General features: G+C 46.0%; 1 protein-coding gene across 3 annotated transcripts in view; it reads left to right on the top strand.

Moving 5' to 3' along the window:
* The window catches only part of UNC5B (unc-5 netrin receptor B), a 148,881-nt gene that overhangs the window by 83,392 nt on the left and 38,765 nt on the right, over positions 1-26,724 (top strand). For all 3 annotated transcript variants that reach the window (XM_032783603.1, XM_032783605.1, XM_032783602.1), the window contains exon 2: positions 26,291-26,512. In XM_032783603.1, coding sequence (XP_032639494.1) covers positions 26,291-26,512 — 222 coding nt within the window. The remainder of the gene's footprint in view (positions 1-26,290; positions 26,513-26,724) is intronic.

The following is a 26,724-nucleotide window of genomic DNA, read 5'->3' as shown; positions in this document are numbered from 1 at the left end:
TGGTCTGCCATACAATTTCTATTCCTCGATGTGGCCCTCAGGCCAAAAAGTTTGCCCACCCCTGATGTAGTGGGTTCCTTCTTCATTGTGTTTTAGGGCTAGGCTGTGATCTGCCCTTGCATGGGTGCTCAGGAGGAAAGGGGGCTGCACAACAAGTTTCCTGCAACTACGCATGACTAAGCAAGATCTGACCACACTAGCATGCCCTGAGCAGAGACTGCCCAGTCATTGCTCCCAGAACCGAGTGCGGATGACACAGATTATCCAAGATTTTGCTGGTGCTCCCCCTGGGCAGGGTAGCTCTGCACCACGCCTTGCACAGGGCTCTGTGCAAATCCCTTAGAAAATTCAGGTTTGGCTGTGAGCTGAACTAGAGAAATGAATCCCCCTCTCCCTTTGCCGGATCAGTGGGTCATTGGCTCCTAGCTCAGTGGCTTGAGACACACTCTTCTCCCTTGGTGCACGTTCATACATGCTAACATTAAAACAGCAGAAATGTGGCTCCATACAGACTGATCCTTTCTACAGAAAGAAATGCAGTATAGCCACATCCAGGCAGCCAAAAATCATGAGTCAGTCCCCAGAAATCCATGAGAATTTAAAAATAATAAATGTAGGGATTCTCTTTATTTCCCTGCTGGTTTTTGAGTCTTTAGGGTGTTTTCAGCCAGGGCTAGAAACTTGGTGGGGGTTTTTATGTGTGTGGGGAGGGATGTTAAGTGACAGTGAGGATTCCCATGTGTTAAGATGACAGCGGAAGTTGATGCATCAGGGAAAACACCAATACATTAAAGACTAACAGATTTATTTGGACATAAGCTTTCGTGGGTAAAAAACGTACTTCTTCAGATGTAAAAAACCACTTCTTCAGTCCTTCTCACATCTGAAGAAGTGGTTTTTTACCCACGAAAGCTTATGCCCAGATAAATCTGTTAGTCTTTAAGGTGCCGCCGGGCTCCTCGTTGTTTGTGTTAGTCTGTATCCACAAAGCTACCCCTCTGATACTTGACACCAAATACATTGAGATTTGGCAACAATGCAACTATGTAGAGCAGTACATTGTATGACTGACCTTTTCAATTTTAGGAGCAGTTTATGATTTCAGGTATAGGTCTATAGGCCTAGTAACAGTACTGCAATCGGGAGCATTACTCTGCATTTGCACCACTGTAACTGAGATCAGAATCTGGCCTTTAATGTGTAGTTGCAATTGGAATAACTAAGTTGCATTTCTTTGTTGCAATTGAAATTACTAAATCTTATTACCTCCCTAAGGCATCCAGATCATACTGTCTCTGATTTCCTTCCTCTCAGTACTTATTTCCTCCTCTTCTTCTCTACTGAACCCCATTACAAAGCCTACGTGCCCTTCAGAGAGAGAGAACTGTCCTGGGGAATGCATTCCTGGTCCATTCTCCACTGAACCGCCACTCTGTGAGCTAGCTGTCACTATGGTGGTCTCGTGAGCATTGGGAATTTGATTGGCACTTACATAGTATGTACCAGCATGAGATGTCAGATGCCAAGGGGATAGGAGCCTTGTATAAATACATAGATGGGTAGACATGCACCATGCCTCTAGGTTTCTTACGCACAATTTCAATCTGTAGCTGAGATGTAAGGTATAAATATTTCCCAACTGTCCTTCCTTCTCTAACATCTCATCCCTGGGGATCTGTTTCTCCTCCCCAGATTCTCTCCCTCACAGCTCTTTCCTTCAGATGCAGTCTCACATCCCCCACTTGTAATCACATTCCTTTTTTTCCTTGTCACACAGACACATTTGTTTACCCTGTTGCACTGTCAGTCCTCCATGCGCTCCCACTCCTCACTTAGAAGCAGAGGTTAATGTACTCAGCACTGAGTTAATGAGGACGAGGGATTACATCAGCAAACTGCAAACAACGGCGAGAAGGTAACAGCAGCTCTCCCGGGAGGGTGGTGACAAGGCCCCATTATATCCTCTGTCTCTCTATTTCATCGACTGTTTCCAACTTGCATCAGCCTTTTGCAGCTCCTTGTCGTCAGTGGGTAGGGGCAAGCACATTGCTCACAAACAGCCATGTAGCCATGTCCTGGAAGTTTGATGCAGTCACAGACCCTTAACTTTGCCAAGTAGGATTTCTTAGTTTGCAGGTATGGCCTTACCCATAAGCAACCCAAGCAATCAACTTGAGGCTTTCCTATTGGATGGCACCATGATCCTGCCCAGCACAGCTCATAGACTATTCTGGCCACTAGACCAGAGTGAGGCAACTCCCCACACACTCTCCCTGAACCTCAGGGTAGTGGGACCACAGAGGGAGACAATTTCCAGGCTGTTATTTCCCCTGGCATCTTAAAGCTCTGGTCTTGCTTGGAGCCCTGCAAATTGCAAAGCCAGCCTTGAGGAAGAGTCTGCAGTTTGCTGTACAAAGGGGTAACGAGCTAGAAAAGCAATCCCTGAGCTGGGGTTATGATGGAGACTATATAAAGTGGAGAGATCCCCACAGAATTCTGCTCTGGACAAATAGAAGATTTTTTCCTTATGGAGACTTTAAGGAATCAATTGAGCATCGAAGTAGCATTGGAAATGGGCACTGAAGGAGGAATTAGTTTAGCTGACTCAGGTGCTGACACTGCAGGTATCCAAAATAACTACATGCCTTATACAGACATACACAGACAGAGAAACCAAAAGGAGACTCATGCTGCTGCTGACTCCCTGCTTGTTTAGTTAAGGCAGCGTGGTATGGTGTGGAGATTGTCAGACCAGCATCTTGCATACATATCTCTGATTATTACATATAAATATATATTCAGCACCAATGTGGAGCTGATATCCAGGTGATAAATTGGAGAGCCATGTAATAAATAGATTTTATCATGCACTCTTTGAGCACCTCTCCTGCCTTCTGCCCATTAATCCATCTTCCCCCAGAACTTCTCTGACATCCCAAAACCTGACCAGCTCCCTGTCCTTTGCCCCACCCCACCAAATGTGCCACCTTCTCCCTAGAATGACCATCAAGGACAAGGACCATCAGGATTCATTCCTGCATCATGATTCATTTATGGACCAATACCTTACAGTCCTGCACAGCTAGAAAAAGCTGCTTCATACTGTTGGGAAGGGGAGACTCCCAATATCCAGATGGGATCCAGCATTCACTTCAAATCCTGGGAAGTCTAGAGGCATCAGTTGTCCAAGTCATAGCATACATGGAAAAGCTTTTTTTAGTCTACTTTTTGGAAACATTTTACAGGCATTAGTTTTAATTTTAATTCCTCTCTGAGATGCACAGTTGGACTCTTGGTAACCAAAGCAGTTGGATTCATAGGCAGAGGGGTACAAAAATAGTCTGAGTAATGTGTAATAACTCTCTAACTCATTGGTAAGAAGTTTTACTACAGCACATGTGACATACATTGTTCATGGTGGTGCAATGTGGTATGAAAGTTTTAATTACACATACTTGGGAGACCTGCAGAACTCACCTGTAACTTTGCCATATAAGAGTAATGTGACCATCCCAAACTCCTGCTGGTAAGACCTTTTTACCATGCCACATCATTATGAATTTTCTCTATCTGTGTCTGTATGTATAAAATCAGCCGTACAAAATTGTCATGAGAATTTGCCAGCCTAGGGACAAAATCCACCTATTTTCCCATACTACGTGATATTGATGTTAATGAAAGAAAAAAGGGTTCTGGTAAGTGGATGAGTAGAATTTTACCAGGCTGATATTGTAGGTATGTATGGCTAAGGACTTACAGCACAGAAATTTTCTGTTTGTCCCACTGGATCAATGCAATACACGATGTTAACTGGCTCACTTCCCCATACCGATTACTTTAACGACTTGCGATTCCATTCTCTCGCATCCTCTCTCCCTCCCCTTTCTCCTTCTCTGTGTCTGCAAGTGAGAGTTCCTGGACATCTGCCTCATTTGCCAGCAGAGACTTGTGATTCCTCAGAAAGAAAAGTAATCAGTGCTAGAATATATACTTCTCTACCTGCTTATGTTATAAAACACTACCTGTTAGGGTCAAGATTTCCCATGCCATTTATAGTCAGCTCAAGGAGAGAACAGCTGAGGGCAATCAGATGGAAGAATGGAAACTAATGGAATAATTACAAATATAATAGTTCCATAAAACCAAACTTAGTAATTGAGGATCCTGAAATAGTGAAACCTGACACACAGAGAAGTATGGCTTGACGTATTTGAGTGCCATGCTAGTTTCATCTCTCCTGTTTGCATGTATCTGTTGTTACATTCCGGGGTGCAATCCAGACCCGTGAGGGGCTGTGTCACTGCTTGCTCTGCAACCTTCGGTGCCTCACAATTTGCCAGTGCCCTGGTCCATGGAGTGAAAAGACTCTTTCCTGCCCACACATGTACCTTCACCCCACAAAATCCTGAAGGCTAGAGAAGAGTGTAGTTCAAATCCCAGCAATTTCACTTGGTCACAGAAGAAATGAACGTATCCCGATTGTAAGGCAGAGAGAGAGCGTGAGAGAAGTTCTCTGGCCTGTGCTATGCAAGGGGTCAGACTAGATGATCACAGTGATCCTTTCTGGCCTTGGAATCTATGACTCTGTAAGTTTTCATGTAGCAGACTCAGGGGACTTGCTGTCCGTACTTTATGCCACTGACTGTGCTTGGTTTGTTGTCTGCTAGAACCCCCAAGCCGTGGGGATGCTCTGAGTCACAAGGTCCAAGAGAGTTTCCTTTCGTTGTCCTCTCATATTGATGACAGAGGCATGACATGAGGGTGTTCTATGTGTTTACTTCATTTTCAAAGCCCTGCAGGTAAACTAGATCAGTTGCATCATGTGATATAGTACAGAAATAGCGAAGGGAGGGCAGGGATGTTCAGGAGCCCAGCACAGGGAGGGAGAACAGCTGAGGCACTCCCAAAAGCTGCTACCCTTTCCCTGTTCTGTCCTCTTTAGCTCACCATCTAAAACCAGGAAATCTTGGTAGTGGGAATTCTGAAACAACCAGTCCCCCAGGGACTAGACTGCTGTGGCATCACAGGGCAGGGAGCATTCTGAGTGGTATCATCTAATAAGAACACTGTGCAATTCTGTAAGGCCTGTCATCTGAGGATTTCAAAGCACATTCTTACTAATTAAGCCTTACAACATCCCTGCGTGCTAGGTAAGAGATATGGGGGGGAGGTGCTTCATTAATTAGTTACTGTTTGTAAAGCACTGTAAAGATGAAAACATGAGTGCTGAGATGGTCCAGAACCAGAGCCTCAGATGTAATCATCATCCCATTATGGGGAAGTTCACATCTGGATCTGATCTTAACAGCTAGCTCCTAAGGCTCCAGTCCTCAAAGACATTTAGGTGTCTATCTCTCAATATGAGTTGGGTGCTTAACGACAGTTTAGGATCTGGGCCCTAGCTCTTATATGGGCCAAGTCAAAACTCAAGAACCTATCAACAGCCCAGGCTTTGGGGAAATCTGAAGCCAAAATTTGTGTTGCAGGGCCTTCTTATAGCATTAAACAGGAGTATTGTTTTTTACCCCTTACTGAAATTTTTAATCACTCTTCTCAGCTATTAAATGTACCTGGGGGTCATGGGAGGAAGAAGGGACAGTGTCTCTCGTTCCTCAGATCCAGAGGCTGGTCTCTGTCCTGCAAGGTTAATTCTAACCTGGTATAACCGATGGGTTTTGCTGCTTCCTCTCCCCCAGCAGTTCATTCATCTCATGCACAGAATGGAGACAGCATAACCAGTTGATACATTGGCTGGGAGGAGGAGGAATCTCTCTCCTCTGTCCTCTGGTAACAGTGGTCTTGCTTGGATGGGGAGAGGGAATGTAAAATGTGTTGTTTTTGCAGTGCTAATCCTTAAATGAGTGTGTGTTTCTCCTGAGGCAAGAAGGAGGACAGTGATAAGGTCACCAGATGTCCCGATTTTATAGGGACAGTCCCAATTTTGGGAGCTTTTTCTTATATATAGGCACCAATTACCCCCAACCCCTGTCCCGATTTTTTACACTTGCTATCTAGTCACCCTAGATAGTGGGGAAAGATAAATTAGGGCTAGAAAGCCAGAGAGCCAGACTGGTCCAGACTTTCCACACGTGCCTTGAGGTGCCTTCTAAAATAAAACCAATGAAACAGCGCTGGAAGTCTGGCTTTAAAGAGATAGTAGCCCTGTCAACTGGTACAGAGGGCTTTGAGAGCAAGGTGCATCTGGTCTCTGTGATCACACAAAAGTGAGATAAGCTATAATAATACTGTACATTTCTATGGGAATTCTGTGTGAGAATCTCAAAGTGCTTTACAACAATGAATGAATTTAGCCACTGCCCCACTGGGTACTGTAAGGAATATTGTTATGGTACATCTGGGGAAACTGAGGCATGGCACTTAAGTGTCCAAGGCCACATGCATCCGACGAAGTGGGTGTTCACCCACGAAAGCTCATACTCCAAAACATGTGTTAGTCTATAAGGTGCCACAGGACTCTTTGCTGCTTTTACAAGGCCACATAGGAGATTTAGCAGATTTGGCCATAGATTTTCTGACTCCTGGCCATGTGCTTAATCCTTAGACGATGTTCCTTTTCTCACTGTGTGTCTGCATGCCTGCTTGTGGTGCAGTTGGGGAGGGGAAGAGAGGAAGTGAGGGATGGACACTGGGTTTCTCAGCCACTAATGCTCCCATAATCTCCCAAATGTTTTGACGGATAACAATTGCAGGAGAGAGGATTTTAACACTTTCCTGCTGATGTTTGTGTGTGACGGGAGACAATTGCCGTGAACTGTGGGACAACAAGCCGACAGGTGTGAGGAAGTTGTTTTCTGAATCTGTCCATTGTTTTCTTTGTTTAATCTGATTTCCCTTCAGACCCTCCCTCAAAATGCCACCCCCAACGAAAGACTCTCGTTGTTGGAGATGGTCAATCTTTTACAAGTTGAGAGAGCTGGCAGCAAACATATCCACATAAGTCACTGAGGAACAGATGTTGCGAGTAATCCAGATCAAGTCAGTCAGATTAAAATGTGTGACATGCATCCCATCAAATATGCTGTGTGCCAACATTTCACCTACTCAGAGAGAGAGAGGGAGAGAGTGAAGTCACTTTCCTGGCTAAAGGAGGTGTCCATGCCTCTCTCCCTCAGTCTCTCGGATTCAGTTTACTCATTCTCTAGGCTGTGGTTTTCTGTCTCATACAGTCACCACGCAGCCACTTTTGTCTCAAAATTCCACTCTCTGATCATCCTTTTGGATGCAATAATCTCTGGCAACAAGACAACAGCAAAATGCTTGAGAAAGAGGTAGTGTCCCTTGCCTGGGATTGCCTCCTATGGATCCACGTATAGCAAAGCAGCACACATCAAGTAAAGAGTAGAGTGTCTCATTGCACACCATGCCCCTGACCAGTAATAGCAATGGATGCAATGGCCATGGGAAATAGGGCAGTGGGTGTGAAACTGACTAGAAGAATGTCCAGGGCAAACTGAGCAAAGAGCGAGAGAGAATGTGTGGCTAAGAGTGCAGCGTTTTGCACAAGGAGCAGTCAGAGCATGGTATAGTGTTAGCGTACTTTAAGGCTCCAGTATCAGTAGATTAGGGTGACCAGACACCAAGTGTGAAAAATCGGGACAGGGCGTGGGGGGTAATAGGAACCTATACAAGAAAAAGACTCAAAAATCAGGACTGTCCCTGTAAAATTGGTACATCTGGTCACCCTACAGTAGATAAGCAAGCTCCCATATGAATATGTTCAGGGTGCTGATACACAAGCGAGAGAAAATGATACCTCCTGCATAGGTGCTGACTCTGTGGGTACTCTGGGGCTGGAGCACCCATGGGGAAAAATTGGTAGGTGCTCTTCACCCACCAGCAGTGCCCCGCCCCAGCTCACCTCCGCTCTGCCTCCTTCCCTGAGCGCGCCATGTCCCCGCTTCTCCCCCTGGCTCCCAGCGCTTGCTGTTTCGTGGTGGCAAGAGCTGGGAGGGAGGAGGGGGAATGGGGTGTGCTCTGGGAAAAGGTGGGGTGGGGATTTGGGGAAGGGGTCCAATAGGGGCAGAGAGGGGGAAGAGTTGAGGTGGGGACTTTGGAGAAGGGGTTGGAATGGGGGCGGGGGTGAGGGAGAGCACCAGGAAAAGTTGGCGCCTATGACCTCCTGCACACATGGGTTTTGGATAGCAGTAAGCAAGCCATGGTGCAGGAAAAGCAGAATCAGAGGCAGATTAGGGGTTTATGGGGCCCTGGGCCGAAGCAAGTAGGGGCCCCTCCTACCCCTTCTACCTGCAGTTTCCACCCTTCCCCCCAGCGCTCCTGCTGGGTAGCAGGGTCACAGTGTGGGGGCTTCCCCCACTCCCTGGCAGAAGCGCCGGGCGGGCAGATCAGGGCAAGTCCCTGTATTCCAACCCCGTTCCTCAGCAGAAGCGCTGGGCAGGCAGATCAGAGCAAGCTCCCACTCCCCAACAGGAGTGCTGGGCAGGCAGAGTGGGGCAAGCCCCCATGCCCCGACCTGCTCTCCAGCAGGAGCACTAGGCAAATGAAGCAGGTCAGGCACCGGGGCGCCCATTTTCATGGGTCCCCCAATTGGCTGGTGCTCCTGGGCATGGGCCCCGTTGGCCCAGTGGCTAATCCACCACTGTCCAGAATGGTTCTGTGTTGGCCTGTTTGTGGCTGCCATGTGCTAACCATGATTGCTGTGCAGCTCTCTGACATTGCATGGACAGGATGAGGTGGCTTGTGTATAAGCCATCTTGTGTCTGGTATGTTAGTTATGGCTGTCCCCGTCCATCTATGACATAGTGCTCTTCCATAGGTAGGTCCCATGTTGAACGACTTATTAGCTCTGTGTTGGCTGGTATGCATTTGCATTTACCCTCATCTGGTTTCTCATTAGCCTCTGGGTGGCAAGGTGCCTGGCCATAGCTATATATGCATATTCCAAAATATGTCTGTCCATATACTGCCTGTCTGTCACAGATTGAGCAGCATTAGCAGAGTGGTGCGGAGGACCAGGGCTGATGTAGCATTGGGGGCCATTGGTCGGCATTAAGGCTCCTGGACAGAGCAATACAGAGGAGCCTGCTAACACTATGCCTGGCTCTGTGTGAAATCAGTTTCTCACTTTGGTTACCACCAAATAAGGAAGTTTAGTGAATTGTATAAACTGATGCAGTGAAAAGTTTCTCAGACTGTCTACACTACGCACCTTTTAGCAACACCGTCGTGCCACTACAGCTGTGCCACTAAAAGGTATGCAGGGTAGCTGCTGCTTGTTGGCAGGAGAGAGCTCTCCCACTGGCAAAAACCTTCCATCCCCAACAAGTGGCAGTAGCTTTGGGAGGAAAGCTCTCCCACGGACAAAGCGCTGTTCACAGCAGTAAAACGTTTATCTTTGGCAGGGGAGGGTGTTTTTTCACATCCCTGAAGACAAGGTTCAGTGTAGACAAAGCCTTAATCACCACTTGCTGCTTATCAAGCCGTGGAGCTCCTTGCACATGTTACTGCAGTCTTGCAGTAATGTTCCCTTCTGCTCTGGAGGTCATGTGGTGTGTCTCTGAATTGACTCACGGAGTAGACATGATGCTTATCGGGTGGGGGAGAAATACAGGGGAAATTGGTGGGGTATGTGGGGTTTTTCGGCTCTTACACTCTTCCATGCTGCCTATCTAGAGCTCTTGAGGGTTGCTTGTTCGAGTGAGGTCAGCGAGGTAAAAAGGACTTTGTTTACAGAAGCCAGACGGCCTTTTGTTGCCACTCAGAAAGAGCCCCCAAATTGCCAAATGTAGCAGAAAGTGCTGAGCGGTGTCAATTGATATGTGTCACGTTCTGAAACCTTTTCTTCTTCCCTCACTCCCTGCCATCCCCTTCTTTTCTTTCCTTTATTTTGGCCTTTCTCCTCCCCTCTCCTCAAAAATGTCCCATGACAGGACAAAATCCGGCCCCTCCCCCTTTCTCAGTGCCCCTTGCTGAGGGAATTGTCCTGTGGGGTTGAACGGGCTGATGGCAGGCGAAGGGGGAAGGAGGCCTTGACCTGCTGGTACTAGCAAAGCAAAAACACAGTGTAGGGCAAAACAATCAAAACTGCCGGCAATACAGAGAGGACCTTTGTAATCTTTAGTCCCAGCTCAATAGCTTGTGTGTGTTCTGTTTTCCTTTCAGAAAAGGAGGTGAAGAGACACTTCCTTTTTTTTTTTTAACCTACTACCCCTTCACAAAATAAATAAACCTGAAATGGAAGGGAGGTTAAATTATTGCACTATTTGCAAACTTGAGGAAAGGAAATCATTTGGAGTTGTGGGAGGTGTTTGCAGAGCAAACCATCCTTAAGTCTTGTATGTTGTTACGTCCTGGTCAGGGAGACTATCATTGTTTTGCTCTTGAAGGAGGGCATGAGATGAGAGCACTCTCCCTTTACTTTATTGTCTTGTCAGCTATGATGATTAGCGGTGGTGCCTTATTTCAGAACAGACACAAGAAGAAACTTCTTTGCAGCATAAGGTGCTGAATGCAGCCTTTTGATTGATTCTTTTACTGATTTTTGCTGGTAAAAGATTTGTTGTAATTAAAGTCAGGATTTAGTTGGAAATATTTGTCCAAACAAGGAAGGGAAGGGCGTTTTCTTCTTTCTAGCTGCACTTTCTGTAACTACTTCAAGTCGGTGTCATGCCTGGAAACATCATGTACTCATAGCTTGAAAAAAGCAGCCTTCAAAGTACTCCTTTCCCTGCTTTTGCCCCGCCACATAAAAAATTAGGTGTTGTAGCACCAAATGTATGTGTTTTGAAATGCACCCTTTTTCCTACATGCTGGATAACTTTGGTTTATAATGACTGACATTTATATAGTACCTTTCATCAAGATCCCAAAGCACTTTGTACACATGAAGAACCAGTGCTAAATTCAACCTGACAAAATATTATTTGGCGGGGAGGGTCAGAGGGATCATTTAAAATCCTGGAGCTCTTTCCTTTTAGAAAGCACTGCAAACAAAACCCTTTCACATTATGCCTGTGTCCCAATGATAGCTAGTAGCAAAGGGCTTGGACTTGATCCTGCGCTGCCTTGTGTGATGGCAACTGACACACTGAACCAGGGACCTCCAGACGAGTTGCCACTGTTTAAGCTGAAGAGCCAGGCTCTGTGTCTTGCACTGTAACTGACTGTCATCCTCTGGAGATCAGGAACAGAGGAGAATGCATAACACACATTGACCAGGGGGTAACACTTGCACCCTCTGTAATACTCACTTAGAGGTGTGCACTCATTTTAAACAAATGTAACTGCATACATAGGTGGAAGACTATAGTATAGAGCAGGGGTCGGCAACCTTTCAGAAGTGGCATGCCAAGTCTTCATTCATTCACTCTAATTTAAGGTTTCGTGACCCAGTAATACATTTTAACGTTCTTAGAAGGTCTCTTTCTATAAGTCTATAATATATAACTAAACTGTTGTTTGTAAGGTAAATTTTTTAAAATGTTTAAGAAGAGTCATTTAAAATTAAATAAAATGCAGAGCCCTCTGGACCAGTGGTCAGGACCCAGGCAGTGTGAGTGCCACTGAAAATCAGCTCGCGTGCTGCCTTCGGCACCTATGCCATAGGTTGCCTACCCCTGGTATAGAGTATCTCAGTTGTTTCTTAGGGCTGGGACATTTTAAAAGGGATTGAGGGAGTTAGGCACCTGGTTCCCATTGAAAGTCAGTGACATCAGAAGAACGATGTCCTCTTTAAAGATCGCAACCTGAGATAGAGGAAACCCTCCCCCCACTGTAAATGTGTGCAGGAAGTAGTGTGATCAGAGTCAGTGCACTATACTCTCAAGTATTATTGGTTTGTTTGTTCTAGTTTTGTTGTCTGTGTGAACAGTATAGTAAATCTACTGCATGGATATGTAGGAGAATCGTTCTCATTCTTACGTAAGTGTATGTATCTCTCTCCCTTGTGTATGTGTGTGATTGTGTCTGTGTGTATGTTTGTGCCATAAGAGAATGTCTCTCTCTCCTTCCATTCTAAGGGCCATAATGTGTTCTCAGTTACATCTGCAACACTGGAAATTAGTGAGGTATTCACAAGTTGTAACTGAGAGCAGAATTTGGAGTATCTTATGTTTTTAAATATGTAAATGACTTGGTAGAAAAATTCTCATTGAGAATCAATGGGACTTGTGTTTCTATGTCACTTAGGCCCTTTTGAAACTCCCTCCCTTTGTCAAGTTTATTATAAATATGTTTTACCTGCTAATAGCATTAAAAAACTTAGAGAAAGCAAGAGAGAGAGAGGTGCTTGTATGTTTCACCCTGAAAACATCCTAGGTGTCTGGATTCAGAAAACATCACATTTCTTGTGGGCAACGACACCTACCCTGTGCTGCCATGTTTTCCATCTCTCTTTACTTCCACAAATGTTTAGGACCTGAATGACTTGTAGAATGACCTATTGTAGTGGAGTTTTCACAGGGTTAAGGAACACTGTTAAACTACAGTTCTTCCCCTCTACAGTGCAAGACCAATGCATATTTTGATCATGGTTGGAGCTACTGTGTTGTAACCAGGTCCCCCCATAGATTTGAAACAGTATAGATCGGATCTTAAAAACTCCCAGTACCTCTGGGGGGACCATAGTTTGACAAGGGGCAGGAGACACCCAGTGTTAACTTTCAGTCTGCTCTGTTCCAAAGGCCTGTGTTTCAGTGTAGCTAAAAGGTACGTGTGAATTTACTGGTCTCTGTATGGCAGATGTTTATTGAAAAGACCAGCATGTAGTTTGATTTGACTGGCAGCCTGGCCTCGGGAGGCCGGAAGGTTGGAATAGCAGGGATATTACATGTCCAGACGGAGGTGCGTTGGCATCACTGGGAAGGAGGAGGAGTGCTCAGTGCTGGCTTTTCTGCTTCGATCTTGCCAGTGCTATTAGTGCAATACTAGGAGCAATATGAAGCTGATTAAATGGCAAAAAGTTTAAACCTTAATCAAAATTGCATCCAGTTTTGTTTTTGGTTATGTTTCTAACAATGCAGAGAGCAACACATTTGCCTGATGAGCCCGAGAAGAAATTAGGGCTCACAGGGGGATCATTAAGAAGGAAGCTGTCCCCTCTGTGTTGTCTGCTATGGTTTGATAATGACTTTTAAGCTGTGTCTTATAAATGAGTTCAGTAAGCTCACCAGGTGAGTGGGGCTTGATGTTGACTGGACTGACTCTCTAATAGCCACATTCATTGCCTTGTATTGCTGGACTTTCGGGGGTAGATTTATCCCTGATGTAACACCTTTGACTTCAGTGTAATTACACCAGGGATGAATTTGGACCTGTGTTCACAGCAAACGTTTCTTCTCTAGAGATGGAAAAGAGGGAGTCAGGAACCCGCAGCAGTTCAGATATGGACAGAGAGAGTCTTTCCCAGGCATCACCCTCTCTCATTCTTCACCAGCTTCTTCAGCCGTCATTCAGAAGAATGCCCCCTCTACCCCCACCCCCACCTTTCTGCCTTCAAGCAGAGGGAGAGGCTCTATCCTTGACTCTGCTTCCATATTCTGCTAAGTAGCCTTTCTTGGGACCCCTGGCTGCCCAGGAGCAAACTGAGCTTTGCTCAGGATTCCAGCGGGGGAAGTAAAAGCAAAGAGAACAATGGACACTCTTGTTCTCCAGCTGCCCTTTTCCCTCCACTCCCAGTAATCTTGGTTTCCAAGGCAGGTTGTGGAATCCCCTCAACTGGAGGTTTCTGTTTACTATATCCTGCTTCAGCACAGGAGGCTGGACTTGGTAGCCTCTTGAGGTCTCTTCCAGCCTTACATTTCTATAATTCTGTGGCTTCTCTGCCTGCATCTGTGGCTGGGTCCTTGTTCCCGTTCCAAGCAGTCTGTTCCCTCTGTAATCCTCCCTGCCCTTTTACGCTCCCTTTTCCTGCTAACACCTCCTTTTTATCTGACCTGTCTTGAAAGGCTGGGGAAGTGACGACTTCCTGCTGTGCCAGGTGGAAGTGGCAGATCAGGTAAAGCAGGGGTCTCAAACTCAAATGACCACGAGGGCCACATGAGGGCTAGTACACTGGCCCAAGGGTTACATCACTTACACCCCCCCCCCCCCTCCCCCCCCCCTCCATTAGGCCCTGCCCATGCCACGCCTCTTCTCCGCCTCCTCCTCTGAGTGCGTGGCTCCCTGCTCCTCCCCCTTCCTTTTGGAAAGCTCTAAGCACCACCAAACAGCGCCTGGAGGTAGGCAGAGGAGCGAGGATGCCAGGCCGCATGCAGCCCGCGGGTCTTGTGTTTGAGATCCCTGATGTAAAGGAGCTATAGAAAACTTCTCCTAGGGGAATCTGCCTGTACCAGGAAGAGGGTGCTTCTCCATTGCAAGTAACCCTGCTTTTCCCATACCAGTCAGCTTCCATTTAACAGGTGTTTGTTTTTTTTTAAATTAATGCTCTTAGTGTTTCCCTTTTTATATTAAGAAGAGCCAGGATCATCAATCTATTCATCCACAATGAAGCTGATGTAAAAGGAAAGGGGCTGTTTTGTGTGTGTGCACCTGCCCCCCTCCCCCAATACTAAATGGATTTTTTCCCCGTGGAGAGAATGTAAGAGATTTCCCATGCAGTGGGTGGCCAGGGCTGGCTGGAATTAGCAAGAGTCAGGAGGGGGTATGAAAGGCTGTTTTGATTGCTTACGATAAATGTGCCCAGCATGGTACTCTTCCTTCTTCCCAACAAAATACCCCCCCACTCCCCCACCGTCCTAAACTCCCATTCTCCCCCTTGCCATAGCTCACTGAAACACCAACTTTTGCAACCTGCCGAAGAAGCAAATGTGCTCTGTCAAGCTGCGGGGTCCTTTCTTTAGTTACGGCTTTCTTCTCTTTCATCCACACAGTTTGGGCCACATCCACAGATGCAGCAGAGCTGTGCTTGGCACAGCTGGGCAGGCAGGGATGGGAAAGATAGCCTAAAGTACTTCCCCAATAGTGGGGCTCATAGGAATCACTTTGACCTCTGATGTAAATCAGGGCTGCTAAATTTGACCGTCTGCAATGGCTTCCAAGGGGTTGTTACACAGTCTGGGCATCACTGGAGTCCAGTCCCTTTCAGCCATGCCCCGTTGCTGGAAGGAGGTGGCGTTAGGGCAGCTTTATGGCCTGTATGCACTGCTGGGGGGGGAAAGGGGTGGGAGCCAGGGAGCACTGTGGGGACTGGTTTCAACAGACCAGTCCTATGTGATTATGCCACCCAGATCCTGTGCTGCTCATTAGGGCTGCATTTCTGAGCCCAGTCCCCACGGCTCTCCCTGACCTACACAGGATTCTCCCAGCCATCCCCACTACTGGGGCAAATTCTCAGGTTTGAAACCTGAGCCAATGGCAGACGTTATCGATTTTGATATTCACTTTTTTAAAGGTTTTTAGCTCTTTCAACTCAAGTGTAAAACCAAACAGGATTTAAAAGCCATTAAAACCTAGACTAATTCTCAGTGTGGCCACAGGGAAATATACACGTGAGCTGGAACCCTCCACCAAATGAATTGTGTTCCCCATGGATAAGAAACCTGGAACATGTAGGGCAAGGTATGAAATAAAAGGGAGGCCCCTGAGGTCCAGTGCCTTGTGCCGCTGTGCATGGGGCCTTGCTTTGACTTCTTCCTCATATCTGTAGAGGTTCAGATTCTACCTAAGAAGCTTGCTCAGCTCTGTCAGGAGGGCTCCCACTGCTTAATGACGAAGGAGTTTCCTTGATCTGAATGGTGGTGATGACCTGAGTGGCAATGAAAGGAGTTCAGGTAGGGAAGAATGAGGAGTCAGTGCTCCAGAAGGGGCCCTGAGGACCACAGCCCCCCATCCTGAGGAAAGAACCATTAAACTTTAAGCAGGACCATGCTGTTGGTGGTAACAGCCCAGCCATTAACTATGGGAAAGCATGGTCCAAAGAATCCACTCCCAGCTGAGGCTTGTTGTTTCATATCTTTTGATGCTGCAATGAAATGACTGGAAGCCTCACGTCCCTGCTCAGGCAGGGACAACCTATTAAATTTGTGGCAGTGAAAGGAGGAGGGTGGAGGTTAATAACACTCGCTTTTCCTTCCCCTGAATTGTGGGCTGACGGGGGGCTGGAGCACTCTGCTGCTTGATGGTATTAAAGATTGCTAGTAGTTATTTCTTTCTTCTGCTCCCTGGCCCCCTCCCTCGCTCACTTTAAGTCATAGAGAAATAAGAGGCACATTACAAGGGCAAGACACCTGGCTTGAGCTGCCACTTCGTGTATTCTGTCTCTTCACTATTGGCTGCAAGCAACAGCTGAAATGGAGAGAGAGAGAGGGAGCTGTCTACCTGGGAGCTGGGCTGATGGTTTATTTTTTCTTACCTTCTTCATTTTCAGAGGAAAGAGAGGAGCAGTCTCTTAGGGCAAAGCTCAGTCTTGGTGTAAGCAGGTACAGACATGTCAGCAGAGCTATGCTTTGCTGACGTCATGACTGCTGGTGTCCCTCACACTGGAGTGGTCTCTGGTGAAGAGTTAGTTTGCTGGGTTTAGTGCTGTGCAGGTATTTATGTAAATGAACCAAATGTATGAGAGAACAGGCCGGGAGGGGTGAGGGAATGTAGCTGAAGGGTGAGCATTGCCAGACTCTGGGTGCCGGTGATACTTGGTGGGGAAACGGCTCTTTGCCCCTTTGCATGAATGATGTGCACAAACTTTGTATAAGGAGTAGAGAATTGGTTCCTTTCCCATTGTCCCGTCCTCAGCAGATACCGGGATTGGATCTGGATGGGGGCTGGACATGCAGGAATCTTTTGCCTCTTTCTCCATGCTGCCTGGTGAGAATAGTTGCTTGGAATTCACTGGTATTTCCATGGGGCAGGTTATTCCATATAAGACTAGTGTGGATAAGAAAGAAGTTTATGAGATAATATGCTGCAGTCCACATCCCCAACATCAGGAGCCTCTCCTTTTCCCCTCACAGAAACAAAGGAAGGCTGGCCACCTCAGCAATATAGCTATGGGCTGGTTCACAGAAATGAAAGGGGATTTAGGAAATCATAGTCATGATCAAATGGTTAGAACAAAAGACAAGGATAGAGATGGTCCTGTGTTCTAATCGCCAGCTCTCTGTGTGACCCCACTGGGCACGTCACTCAGATTCCTCCTTGTGCTGTATAACTGGGATGAGGAGCCTTCTGGAAAATGATGCCTCTAGGTGGAGCTTCTTGAAGGACATATTTCTTACACTCCAATATTGTGGACTTGTGCATTAGGCACTGTTGGAATTCTGTAAGTACATTAGAAAGGGGAACATGCATTCTGACTGTAAGTAGGACTGTGGTTTTGTCACAGGAGGTCCCAGGCGTCACAGACTCTCACTTTCTGGTTTTGTGGGCTTTTCTTGCTGCTGAACCCCATGCAGGGGGCTGATGGGCTGTCTGTGCTCTGCTCCTGGGCAGGGATAGTACAGATCATTTTGTAGATAATCAAGGATGAGTCAAATCTGCATTTTTTTTAATCCACTTTTGTCATGACTCATCTGTAATTCCCCCCCATCACACACACACACACACACACACACACACACACACACACACACACACACACACACACACACACACACACACACACACACCCTCTCTGATGACCCAAAGCACCAATTATAATCAACAAAGAAGCAAAGTGTCTACTGCGGTAGGGAAAATGTCTGGATTTTGTTTTGGTTAATGATGAGGCCTCTCACGCATACCAGAAAGATTTGCATGTTGTTCTGTAGTATGGAAGAGTGCCTGCCGTCTTACCTAGCCTGGGTTCTGGGACAAAGCAATCACACGGCAGTGCCACAATAGAACATAGAGTTGTTTGCATTTGGGGTGTTGCCTGGACATATGGTGATGTGATGTAGCAGCATCCTGCCATGACATTACGTCTCCATGTGAAGATGAAAAGTCTCCAAGTTGTGATGTCACAGCCCCACTGCACTTGAAGTCAATTCATGCCTCTCTGGTCACTGTTTGAGCTGGGTTTATATGACATGGGGCAGGTGGTAAGCATCAGAATACTCCCATGAATTTTGGGTGGGAGGTGATGCTATATGTAAAGTCATGAGGAAAGAATGTTGTAAACCAGAGGGCGAAGGTCCTTTTCCTTCTGCAAGTCAGTGCCCTGCTTGGAGGAAGTTTGTGGTTGTACAGCTTGTAAATTGCAGTGCTGTTAGCCCATGGCATAGGGTTTTAAATCTGACTTGGAAAAAAAAAAAAAGTGAAAAAAAACTAACTGGCGCACATGCAGCGGAGAGAAACTTAATCGGTAGCTTCAGGCCTGCATTACAACTCTGGCCAGGGATAATATATCTTTAAGTACTTGTAATCCTTTGAAATTCCCTTCAGCCATGCCTGGGAGAGGACTGGAGATTACCGGGAGGGCTAGGGTGGGAGAGAACTCTACCAGACGCACTTTAAGAGACTAATGGATTTCTAATGTTTACATTCAGTATATACAAACCTACTTTATAAATGATCCTGGCATTAGAGTTGTAAAACAAAGTCATAAAAACGGCCTGCAGCTCAAGCAAAGAGCATAAATGGCTCTTTCCGCAGGCAGATGTGGGGGAAGCAGAGAATGTCACAGAGCACGTCGCAATCAATATTTATGTGTGTATCTGCATTTCTGCTGTACAGGAAGGAGGTGGAGCATATCCACGATATATGCCGCAAGCCATTATGGTGAGGCACTGGGATTGCTCTTTTAGTTTGGATGAACGTTGGGTCTCAGAAAATGAGAGACAGGAAATGCTGTGAGTAGAACCACTCAGGTGCTGTGCAAGCTTCTCCCACAATGCTCTTACAGTACGCCTCCGCTTGGCCTTCAGTCTCCTTTTCCAGTCGCCAGCTGGTCCAGTGTTGGTCCAGCTCCAGCAGTGCACCTCATTCCTGATCTGTAACACACCAAGTCACTCCAGTCTCTTGCCTCTCCTAGGAAGTGGCTGCTAGTGGGCAGGGGCAGCTCCAGGCACCAGCACGCCAAGCACATGCCTGGGATGGCAAGCCACGGGGGGCACTCTGCTGGTCGGCACGAGGGCGGCAGGCAGGTTGCCTTCATCGGCATGTCTGCGGAGGGTCTGCTGGTCCTGCGGCTTCGGTGGACCTCCCACAGGCATGCCACCAAATCTGCAGGACCAGGGACCTCCCACAGGCAAGCCGCTGATGGCAGGCTGCCTGCCATGCTTGGGGCAGCAAAATATCTAGAGCCGCCCCTGCTAATGGGGGTGAATTGAGATACCAGCAGCTGTCCTGTAGAGACTTTATTGAGAATACCAAATTCATTACACATTAGGTCTCTATGAGTGAACAGTCAGTGCATCCATCCTGGGATCAACCACTTCTTTGAGCATAGATGAGTTAGGAGAGAAGACAGGGAATCTGGAGATCTGGGTTTTCTATTTCTCCCTGTCCACAAGCCAACTGCTCTGACACCATGGCCAAGTCACTCTCCCATTGTGTTCCTCAATTTCCCCATCTGTGTCGGGGGGGATAACAAGAAGTTATCATTGCAGAGATAGACACTTCGTTAATTTTTAGTAAGACAGTTTGGTATCCTGGTAGGAAAGTGCTGTCGGAATGCAAAATATTATTTTAAGAGAGGTTTTCACACTCATTGGCTGATGCTGGAAACAGATACCCTTACCACTCAGCCTCTTTTGCCAGAAAATCTGATTTGTGGAATCAAAGAGGTTACATTATTTTGCCAAAAAACCTGGTGATTGAACAATGGGTAAGAGAGGTGAGACTCCCTGTGATCCAGGAGCTCGTAGTGTGTATGAAAGGTGTCCGTTTAAGAGGACGTGATGTAATGCTACAGCAGCCAATGTACTGCCACCCCAGAGGTATAGGAGGAAGAAATAACTAGAGGTGATGGAGGCTAAATGCTTAGGCCTGGGAGAGCCTTGTATGAACTCATCAGTGACAATGGCACCTAAATACAGGTGTGGTGACACAGTGATACGTAATGGCATTTTTGCAGCATGCATTGGCTTTTTACGCATGTGCATGTGGTTAAGAACGTGTTGATTTATGGCACATACTGGAAGCACCCAGGAGTTACTGGGAATTCAGTCATGAATAACCTGGCACTTCCCATCTCTTTGTATCAGCTGCTCTTACCTACTGCTTTACAAAGGTCTCTGCAGTGCTGCACCTGGCCATTCCTCTCTGAATCAGCAATGCTCAGCCAAATGCAGGGTAGAAGCCTCTCTGGCACCGCGCTAATCCATCCACCCACCCTGTTGCTTGTAGCCATATTATCTTTTTCTGAGAGTCTCATCAGGCCAGGTTAGAGACACAGAATGTGGTCAGGCCAGTGCCTAGATGGGAGATCTCCAAGAAACATGCAGGTTCTGCAGTAGATAGTGTTGGCGATTCAGCCAGAAAGTGATGCTCTTCCCTCTGGGATGGTGCTGAATCAATACCACAGCATGGCACTAGATGTGCTGCGGTTTTCAGATGTGAGGTAAAATAAAGGTCTTGACCTCCACTTCAGCTGTTAAGGATTCCACCCCACAAAGTCTCATGGTCAGATTGTGAGGACGTACAGTGCCTTATGAATTTTATACTCAAAGCCAGGCTCACAGACCTGCTTTTCTCTGTAAACCAGTAACTGTGTGTTTCCAGCGGCATCTGGTCTGGAGAGCATTGAATATGGTGACGAGGGAGGGTGATTATAGTCAAGTAAATGGTTTGTAACATGGTCATTTATTTTTTTTACCTTGAAGCATCTATCTTAGGTGAAGTGTATGTTCCATTTCACCTGGTTTCTGTTGCTCTAATGCACTTCAAAAATTCGAGTGACACTTCTTGCAATATGAACAGTTTTAGCCTTGTTGTCTCGGCTAAAATTTCAACTCTAATAGAATCTGCTGTTGTGTTGTGTTGCTGTGTAATAGCTGTTTTACTCAGAGGTAGCAACATTTCAGTGATGTGAGGAATAAGATGATGTCTTCCTGATGAAAGGTGAAGGCTTCTCCTGTACTGCTCTTTTCTGTCCCTCTGTATCAGCTGGTCTCTACTCACTGAGGGCAGAAGCCATTTTGGTCTTGCTCCTGTCCTTTGTGCTCCATAGTTGGCCAGAACCTTGCTATGCCTATCAATTGTGTTTGATGTTGTTCGCAAAAGACCATGGGGTCTAATGCATGGGTCGGCAACCTTTCAGGAGTGCTGTGCCGAGTCTTCATTTATTCACTCCGACTTAAAGTTTTGCGTGCCAGTAATACATTTGAACGTTTTTAGAAGGTCTCTTCCTATAAGTCTGTAACATATAACTAAACCATTGTTGTATGTCAAGTAAAGTCAAGTTTTAAAAATGTTTAAGAAGCTTCATTTAAAATTAAATTAAAATGCAGAGCCCTTTGGACCGGTGACCTGGTCCCGGGCAGCGTGAGTGCCACTGAAAATCAGCTCGCGTGCTGCCTTCGGCATGTGTGCCATAGGTTGCCTACCCCTGGTCTAATGTCCGACCCAGCAGTAAAATCCAGGCACTCCATTGAGAACATCACCTGCAACATTATCGTGGACAGCAGTTTTGACTGTGAGTCTTCCCGTACCATTTCTCCCAGTTCTGATAGGCTCTCCCGACCCCCTTGCTCCTTATCTTTGTAACTGATGGGATGCTTATGTCACCCCCTGTGCTGGTTGTCCTCTTGGTATCCTGCTGAGCTTTGTAGTAATGTCTTCTTTTTAAAGGCCAAAACAGAAAGCTGTGAAAATGCTTGATCTTTAGTCACCACTCCCTACTGTTTATCTGTGGGATCTACACTGAAGGACACTTATTCATTAAATCCTTCAGTCCTCAAGTATTTGAATGTTCATTGCACTGTGTTCAGTTCTTCACAAAAACATAATGCTCTCCTGCCCGTTTCTTCCCCTCCTACCCTGTGATGGCTTGGAGTGCCAGCTGGCAGCCTGGTGTTTGAGTTGGGCAGCAGCTCACAATAGTTTCTCCAGGAGGGCATTGTACATCCTAATTATTCTGTGTCCCAGTGCAATTGGTAAGGTGCTGAGAAAATTACAGACCTGCAAATGAAATCAGAGAGGGAATGGCTGGTGGCAGCAGCAGAGAGGGGAAGAGCCCAAAAGAGAGAGAGAGAAGCTAGCCTGGAGTTTAATTCATTGTTTCCAAAAGAGCAGTTAATGGATTATGACAAATTTCTTACTGTTCTCCCTTCGTGTTGTGTTAAAATGGAAATGGAAAGTCAATTTTCCTAAATGGATTTTAAATGACTGACCTCGTGTGTTTTTTCACTCACTGCTTTTCACTCAGGAGGCATCTTGGTCATTTTGCTTTCTTGGTCTGCTTGGCTTTTGTTTTCTTTTTACTTCCTATAACACTTCCCATGTTCTGTGGCCCTCTTTTATACCATAGCTTTTTGCTACGGGTGGCTGGGGAGTGGGCTCACTTCAGCATTGCCAGCTCTCAAGATTTTATCACCAATCTGGCAACATTTACTATGAAACCCTAGTGCCTGGAGCTGAGAATCTTCACTTCCACTTCCCAGTTGAAAAAGGATAAGCTTATAGCCCTCAGGATTGCAGAGAAAAGCCTGAAAACTTGACCTGAGAGTTACCTAAAGGCCCTGAAATCAAAAAGTCAAATAAAACAACCTTCAAATTTTAAAAAATCATGATTTTTAAAGGGCCTGATTTTGTGATTTGTGAATGCAAGGGGTTTAGTGATTCTTAGTTTACATTTTAGGGCTCATGAAGGTGATGAAGTGGACAGCATTCGTTAGAGCTGGACATAGGGCATGCAGGCAACTCTGCTCAAGCATCTCAAGCCCAACCCACTCTGTCCTGTGCTGTTCCCTGGGCACATACAGCTTTGCTGTGGTAGCTCAGTGCTCACCTACATCACCTCTGTTCTGCGTCACTACTTGGCCTTGCCCGAACATGAGCTACCAATTGTTCCTTTGTGTCAACTTTTGGTATATGTGTATAAATATTGTCTAAGATCAAACCTGACAAACTCACTACACTTGTGACCAAAATGGCATACCTGAACTCCGGTTTCTAGAGAGGAAACTAGTATATTAAATCCTTGCTCCACTCTCAAGTGCTCTAGGATCTTGCTTTCTTTATAGCTCTTAATTCCTAAAGCAAATGGCCTGGCTGGAATGGAAGTAGTCACGTTTATGTGCCAGGGAGATTGTGAATGTGGTCTCCAAGTCCATTACCAATTCAATGGTTTTAGTCATGGAAAAAAAGGTCACTGGTACTTTGGATTATATTTGCAGCTGCTGCAAAACCTCTGTTGTTGATCATTCATGAAATATTGTGATCTCTGTGCTGGAGTGTATAATCTTCTGAGAGGGATGAGCAGGGCATGGGCAGGGGTAGTGGAATGTTAGTGTTATGCAAAAGAAGCGGGACAGTTGGCTGCTATACGGACCACTGGAATCCAAAAAAGAGCTGTACCTAAAACCTGAAAAGACAGGTCTGTGTGATTTATGTTGCGGTCATGGTCAGCTTTCCCAGTACAAGCCCTGCTGGGGTTTTGTTTGGATCATACCAACACATTCCTTTAGGCTGTGGGATCGGAGGCCCTGGGGCAGTGCCAGACCCTCTGCTCATTCTCACAGAAGGGAACCTGTGAAAAGAGATGACATGGAGCAGGAGTCTGGGAGGAAGATAATGTGAACAGCCTCCTTTTCATTTCAGTGGCTTGATTTTCTTTAACCCCTTTGGTTCTGATCCATGACTTGTAGGTACATCCTCCAATCAACCCCCCTTCAGAGTAGCCTCAAGTGCCTCATGTCCTGATAGTGCGTTCACCTTGCTGTTTGGGCAATGATGAAGTAGCTCTGACGTGAAGTGCCCGCCCCAACTCCTGGATTTATTGTGTATTTTCCCTATTGCAAGTGCCTCCACCCAGCAGGAATCATAGGATTAATGTGACTTTGGAGTGCTAGGGTGCCAGTGACACACTATGGATGCTCTGGGTCTGGTTAGAACAGCATGCCTGTGGGTCAGAGGCACTTGGCTGAGTCATATGTTGCTCATGGCTCCAGTGAAGGGTGAAAGAGCAGGCTTCTGTTGAAGCACAGGACATGTCAGAAGTACATTTAATTTATAATCTAGTGACAAATGTTCTCTGGATTCTTAATATTTGTTTTTTCTTCTCTGAGGGCCTCCAGTCTCTTTCATAACCCGAGAGATATTCCCCATCCCTTCCCTTAAGGTCCCACATTGTAGCAGCCTTGCTTCCAGGGGCTGAGGTCAATATATACAACTGCTCCTGAGCCGGTAAATGCCCCTCTGTGTATTAGCCAGAGGACATCACTGTAGAGTGATTAAAAGGGCGTCCTTCCTCTACAGGCACTGGCCCTCTTTCGGGCTCACAGCCTTGAACTGGTCCAGCAGTGAGGCACCCAAACTTGGGTCTCCTTTGTTGTCTCAAGGCTAGTAGGCTGGCCCCGTTGGATTCTGTTTCCGCCGTTTGTATGTGAGAGCTGCCCTTGTTGTCAGCAGTGAAAACGAGCACTTCCCCACTCACATCATTGCAGGTGAAGGTGTCTGAGAAAGAAGAAAGGAAAAGGCTGCCACAGAGCAGACAAGCATGAGGGATAAACAGGGGAAGGACAAAATCTGGAAGAAAATAATCCTTTTCGGGCTTCTAAGAGGGTATGGCAAACTGCGTGAAGTGGAAGTAGTGGTAGCGAAATAGTTGGCTGTGATATTTTACATAAGAACGGCCAGACTGGGTCAGACTAATGGGGCTTCTAAGAGGGTATGGCAAACTGTGTGCGGTGGAAGTAATGGTAGCGAAGTAATTGGCTGTGATATTTTACATAAGAACAGCCATACTGGGTCAGACTAATAGTCCGTCTAGCCCACTGTGTTCTGACAGTGATTGGTGCCAGATACTTCAGAGGGAATGAACAGAAGAGGGCAGTTATCAAGTGATCCATCTCCTGTTTTCACTTCTGGTAGTCAGAGAGGCACCCAGATCATGGGATTGCATCCCTGACCATCTTGGCTAATAGCCATTATGAACTTATTTAACTCTTTTTTAAAACCACTTATAGTTTTGGCTTCACAACATCCCCCGGCAATGAATTCCACAGGTTGACTGTGCATTATGTGAAGAAGTACTTCCTTATGTTTTGTTTTAAACCTGTTGCCTATTCAATTCCTTGGGTGACCCTTGGTTCTTTTGTTATGTGAAGGGGCAAATAACACCTCCTTATTCACTTGTGCCAAACCATTCGGATTTTATACACCTCCATCATAACCCCCCTTAGTCATCTTTTTTCTAAGCCAAAGCGTCCCAGTCTTTTTAATCTTTTCTCATATGGAAGCTGATCCAAATCCCTAATCATTTTTGTTGCCCATCTCTGTATATTTTCCAGTTCTAATAAACCCTTTTTTGAGATGGGGTGACGAGAACTGCATGTGGCATTCAAGATGTGGCCATACCATGGATTTATATAGTGGCATTATGATATTTTCTGTCTTACTATCGATCCATGTCCTAATGGTTCCTATCATTTGGTTAATGTTTTTTGTTTGTTTTGTTTTACTGCTGCTGCACAATGAGTGGATGTTTTCAGAGAACTATCCACAATGACTCCAAAATCTTTCATGAGTGGAAACAGCTAATTTAGACCTCATCATTTTGTGTGTATAGTTGAGATTATGTTTTACAATATGCATTACTTTGCATTTATCAACACTGAATTTTATCTGCCATTTTCTTGCCCAATCGCCTACTTTTGTGAGATCCTTTTGTAACTCTTCCCAGTCTGTTTTGGGCTTAACTATCTAAAGTAATTTTGTATCATCTGCAAACTTTGCCACCTTGCTGTTCGCCCATTTTTTCCAGATCATTTATAAATGTTGAATAGCACTGATCCTACTACAGATCCTTGGGGGATCCCACTATTTGCCCCTCACATTGTGAAAAATGACAATATATTCCTACCCTTTGTTTCCTATCTTTTAACTTGTTACTGATCCATGAGAGGACCTTCCCTCTTATCCTATGACTGCTTACTTTGCTTGAGAGCCTTTGGTGTGGAACCTTATCAAAGACTTTCTGAAAGTCCACAGGATCACCCTTGCCTTATCCACATGCTTGCTGACACCTTTAAAGAGTTTAAATAGATTGGTGAGGCATGATTTCCCTTTGCAAAAGGCGTGTTGACTCTTCCCCAACATATTGTGTGCATGCATATGTCTAATAATTCTTAAATAAAGAGCTCAAATTGGTTTAGACTCTGGTTACACTAGTGGAAGCATTTGTGGGGCATGCTCTGTAGGAGTAACTGTTTTCCTGACTCTCTTTCTTTCCTTTCAGGAATTGAGTACGGTGATGTGCTTCCAGATTCCTTCCCGTCAGCCCCTGCAGAAACCCTCCCCCATTTCCTACTGGAGCCACAAGATGCATATATTGTAAAGAACAAACCTGTGGAGCTGATCTGCAGAGCCAACCCAGCCACTCAGATTTACTTCAAGTGCAATGGCGAGTGGGTCAATCAGAATGACCATCTCACTAAGGAGAGTCTGGATGAGGTGACTGGTAAGAAACCATTGCAGACCCAACTCTCTTTTTACCCCGTTCCTCACCCCCCATTCTCTTTCTTTGCTGACTTTCTGTCTCCTCTGCCACTTCATTTGTCTACTCCCTCTCTCTTTTTAAGGCTCCGTAGTGTGCAACACAGTGGTATTTAAAGCACATTAGTGTGCATGCATGCTTGAAAAGGAGGAATAACTGGATCCCTTTCCACTTTG

The sequence above is a fragment of the Chelonoidis abingdonii genome, chromosome 15, assembly GCF_003597395.2.
Source record: "Chelonoidis abingdonii isolate Lonesome George chromosome 15, CheloAbing_2.0, whole genome shotgun sequence".
NCBI classification, from domain to species: domain Eukaryota; kingdom Metazoa; phylum Chordata; order Testudines; family Testudinidae; genus Chelonoidis; species Chelonoidis abingdonii.
The sequence above is the reverse complement of the archived record's forward strand: the minus strand, read 5'-3'. Positions and strand labels throughout refer to the sequence as shown.